Genomic DNA, 4,799 nt, shown 5'->3' on the forward strand with positions numbered 1-4,799 from the left:
GCCCCCGCCTTTCTGATTGGCAGCGGGGCCCACTTGCTCCCTGCCCCACCCTCCCACTGTCAAGGTGGGGGAGAGACGTCATAGGGATGTTGATGACATCACAGTGCCCCTAGGCCGTGCCTGCCCCCCAACCCTGGCCACCACTACACTCCTGGGGACCTCAAAGCACAGTGGGGTGATGTCATCGCCTCACAGCGATGACATCAAGATGACAGCATTGCTTTCGCAGACGTCATAAACGCACCGTTTCTCCAAGAAACCAAACTGCTGCAGCCGCCGGGCAGGCGAGCGCGCGCAGCGACTCTCGCCTGCTTTCTCCTGAGGGGTTGGACGGTGCCCCGAACCCATTTTACAGATGGAAAGACAAAGTCATGAGCGCGCAATTAGGGCTCACCTCCTGGACGCCCACCGTCAACATCCGTTCTCACGAATGATGCAAAATCCATTTGCATTATTCAGCTGTCTAAACACCGCGGCACCCTCGCGGTGCACGTCTCCATCCTGGATTCATTTTGCTTGTAAGAAGGGGGGAATAAATTAAAAGGCGGTGGCTGGAGATCTGTCAAGAACCCGACGCGAGTAGGATTAAGCGAGGAGCTGGGGGTTTTTTCCCAGTCCGACTCATATTTGCGCTTCGGCTCACAAGAAAGGGCTGCATTCATCCGATCCGGAGGCGGTGGAAACTTTGCGATTGTGGAGCCAACTCATTTGCAAGTCTTCGACAGCGTTTCCTCGGCTGGCCGAAGCAAGCGGAGGTCTGCGCCATGCCATCGTGTCGGCGATGCTTTTCAACTAACAGCCTTTCCTTTGACGTTCCCAATTCACGTTCGCAGTAGACGGTGCCACGAAACAAGCAGGCATTGATAAAAGTCAGATGAGGACAGTGTTTTGCACCGTTGAGGTGCTTAGATAAAAAAAAATAAGCTGGCTTTCGACGAGAAATTGGTGGGCTCTTGCTTTGCTCTGGCATTTTCGGATGCTTTTGCTGAGCAGGGTCACGCGCCCTGACGTCTGTCCGCGTTACTGCTGTGCTCGTTATGAGACGCAGGAGCGCGGCCTTTCCCGACGCGGCGTCTACGTGCTCTCTGACCCCATCGGAGAAGCGGGACTGGTCCACGCCTGCAGAGAGCAGGGTTTGGCTCCTGGAGAAAACGCATCGGTTTTCAACATCTGAGATGTAAGCAGGCGGGTGGACGTGAGCAAGCACCTGAGTGTTTCCATTCTGCATGATTTATAGTATTACATATTTCCAAAAGGTCGCTAACAACGGCAGCGGTAATTTGGCCTCCGTTCACCGCTCAGTGCTGTAGACATCCTCTGGGACAGCACGCAGAAATGCAATCATAGCTTTGGTCTAAATCCAGACGCCGACTGCTGTGCCAAAAACGCTTGTAATATTCCATGACCTGTGGACAAATACATTTGTCTAATGGCTTGAGGGAACTTACAGTAAAGTAATGACGCGTCAGTTAGCTTGAATGTCTCTATTCATATCCAGTCATTTTTCAAAGGAACATCGTCAAAGCATTTTAGAGCCCACGTTCATAATACTGCTTATATTCGTAATCCTGCCCTGCCAGGATCTCAACATGCTTTCAAATGAATTAAGTCTCCGAACATCCCATGACGCAGCTAGAGAAACAACAACACGGAGGTGAGGTGACTTACCCAAGGTCACACAGCAATTCAGAGGCAAAGGTGGGAGAACTCAGCTCTTTGCTTCCAGTCCTTTCATCCCCAAAACGTGCTTCTTCCAACTGACTTTGCCCAAGGAAAGAAAGCAGTTCTGCAAAAGCAGCTATGATTTGAAATATTTTTTAATAAACAGCGGAAACTTAAAAGGAAAAACAAATCTCTTGGGTTGCAAAATCCAAAGCGTTTCTGTGATGCTACTGCGCGGGAACCGCGCGGCGAAGCTGGCTGGAAATAAAAGGGGAACAAATCTGCTCGGAGGCATTGCCCATGCCGAGCAACGAGAGCAGTCATTAGACGGATCAGTCTGAAAGGGCTTGTAAAACCCATGGTGGCCTTAAGCATTAAAAAGGTCATTAACAGGTAAAGAGAGTAACAGATGGCTCTGAGGCCTGTCTTTTTAAATGCTTTTGTGCATTGTCAGCCCGTTTTTAATTCCCACTGAAATGCCAACATTCTCGTGCTGACTTGTAATGCTATTCATATGAACATTTCCTGGTGATTGCTTTATTGGGATTTGTCCAAGCCGGTGACTCTTTGGCCACCCGTTTCTCCCATCTTTTCAATTAAATGCATCTACCTCACAGGTCTGCTTGGGGGTTACAGTGCTTAAGAACATAAGATCTGCCATTTGCTGGGTCAGACGGTAGGTCCACCTTGCCCAGTCTTGTGTGCCACAGGGGCAGAGAACGGATGCTGAAAGGGACAGTGAACTGGGTCTGAATAGGGGTTTTGCCCCCGCTATTCCTCTCTCACTTGCAGCCTCCAGCATCTAAGGTCTAGGAAGCTCTGATTCCGAGACGGTGCCGCTCGCTCCCATGCTCAATAAGCTAGTGATGCCCCTTTCCTCCAAGGTGTCCAGTCCCTTTTTTTTGAATCTGGCTAAACTCTCAGCTTCCAGCACATCTAGTGGCAACCAGCTCTGAAAGAGACTTGGGGGTCATCATTGACCACAAGATGAACATGAGCCTGCAGTGCGATGCGGCGGCTAGTAAAGCGACCAAAACGCTGGCTTGCATCCATAGATGCTTCTCAAGCAAATCCCGGGACGCCATTCTCCCCTTGTACTCGGCCTTGGTGAGGCCGCAGCTGGAGTACTGCGTCCAGTTTTGGGCTCCACAATTCAAAAAGGATGTGGAGAAGCTTGAGAGAGTCCAGAGAAGAGCCACGTGCATGATCAGAGGTCAGGGAAGCAGACCCTACGATGACAGGCTGAGAGCCCTGGGGCTCTTTAGCCTGAAAAAGCGCAGGCTCAGGGGTGATCTGGTGGCCACCTACAAGTTTATCAGGGGTGACCACCAGCATCTGGGGGAACGTTTGTTCACCAGAGCGCCCCAAGGGATGACGAGGTTGAATGGTCACAAACTACTTCAAGATCGTTTCAGGCTGGACGTAAGGAAGAACTTCTTTACTGTCCGAGCCCCCAAGGTCTGGAACAGCCTGCCGCCGGAGGTGGTTCAAGCGCCTTCATTGAACACCTTCAAGATGAAACTGGATGCTCATCTTGCTGGAATCCTATGACCCCAGGTGACTTCCTGCCCTTTGGGCGGGGGGCTGGACCCGATGATCTTCCGAGGTCCCTTCCAGCCCTGATGTCTATGAAATCTATGAAATTTAATGCCACGCTGGGTGAACAAGAACTTCCTTGTGTTACTTTTCAACTTACAGCCTACTTGTTTCATGTTGTGACCCCTTATTCTTGTTTTGAAACTCAATAATCCATTCCTATGGACTTTCTTTTTGCCATTTAGTATTTTATAAACTCTTACCCTGTCCCCCCCCTTCTAAATAGGCTTATGAAGCCTCTTTGCCTCACTCGCAGTTTCAGTGAAATCAGTGGCATTTCCCGGCTGAAACGACAAGAGGGAATACTTTAAAAAAGGCCAAAACACCTTGGCCCCTAAATGACACGGAGCCTGGAGTCGGGGCAGCTGCTGCCTGTGGAAGGAGCACAGGATCATAGGAAAATACAGTCATCTAATCCAGCATTTCTCAAGCACTGAGTCACGACCCAAAAGTGGGTGTCAAGAATACATGAAAGGGTCATGAACAAACTTTAAAAATGGATTTTCCTTCAAAGGAGAAAATTGTGGGAAACTGTGGTTTTTCCCCTTGCAGGCAGGCAGACTTCCAGCCTGCAAGAGGCTGCTTGGGTGCCCCCCTGCCCCACATATACCCTCCCACACACACACTCACACTGGGGGGCTAGTGCCTGGGGGTGGAGGGCAACGGGTTGGGACTGAGGGGCACTGGGTCGGGACTGGCCACTGGTGTTTACAAATGGATCCTGGTACAAAAAAGGCTGAGAACCGCTGATCTAATCCAGCCCCCTGCCCAAGGCAAGATCACTCGCAAATAAAACATCCCAGCCAAATGTCTTCTACCTGCTCTTGAAAATTCCCAAGGATGGAGATTTCACCGTTTCTCCAGGCAGCTCGAGCATGCTCACGGGTCGTAAAAGTGGGGGTTGACCAGCAGCTTGACCATGCTCATAGCAGGTCATAGACAATGAGGGTGGGAAGGGACCCCAGGAGGTCACATCTAGTCCAACCCCCTGCTCCGAGCAGGACCAGCCCCAGCTCCATCATCCCAGTCAGGGCTTTAAGGTCCTCATCTCCCATCTCAGCTTCCCCTGCTGCTGCTGCTCCTAGTCCTGCCCCTACAGCCACAGAAGAAAAGCCCATCTCCATCCCCTCTGTAATCACCCCTCTTGCATTTGAAGACTAATATCAAATCCCCCCCACCCCGTCACCTCTTCTCTTCTCCAGATGAGAAAAAAAAACCCTCCTTCTTGCAGCCTTTCCTTTCACCACTTGCCTCCCAGGCCCCTCATCCCGTGCCCAAGAACCTGCACACAGCTAAGGTGTGCGTGGACCTGCTTCTATTGCCTGCACAAGAAAGTGTCCCTAGATAAAGGTCCACGCAGGCACCAAAGCAAAGGGATCCAGGAGCACGTGTGCACGGCTTCCCCAGCCCTTTCTAAGCCCTCCCTGCACCGTGCAAATCCGGGGGAGGGTGGGCAGGCAGGGGAGGGTGCCAAGCAAGCAGCCTGGGAGCAGGCGGGTACCAGTCCCTCCTGGCAGGGAGAGGAGGAGGAGTCTCAGCAG

The 4,799-nt window shown here is 51.6% G+C and overlaps 2 protein-coding genes across 2 annotated transcripts in view; both read right to left on the bottom strand.

The window, feature by feature from the left end:
- The window catches only part of PSMD5 (proteasome 26S subunit, non-ATPase 5), a 10,418-nt gene extending 10,070 nt beyond the window's left edge, over window positions 1–348 (bottom strand). The window contains exon 1 of the mRNA XM_025193597.1: window positions 245–348. Coding sequence (XP_025049382.1) covers window positions 245–348 — 104 coding nt within the window. The remainder of the gene's footprint in view (window positions 1–244) is intronic.
- PHF19 (PHD finger protein 19) overlaps window positions 1–4,799 on the bottom strand; it is a 40,431-nt gene that overhangs the window by 399 nt on the left and 35,233 nt on the right. The window lies entirely within an intron of this gene.

The sequence above is a fragment of the Alligator sinensis genome, unplaced genomic scaffold (assembly GCF_000455745.1).
Source record: "Alligator sinensis unplaced genomic scaffold, ASM45574v1 scaffold611_2, whole genome shotgun sequence".
Classification (NCBI taxonomy): domain Eukaryota; kingdom Metazoa; phylum Chordata; order Crocodylia; family Alligatoridae; genus Alligator; species Alligator sinensis.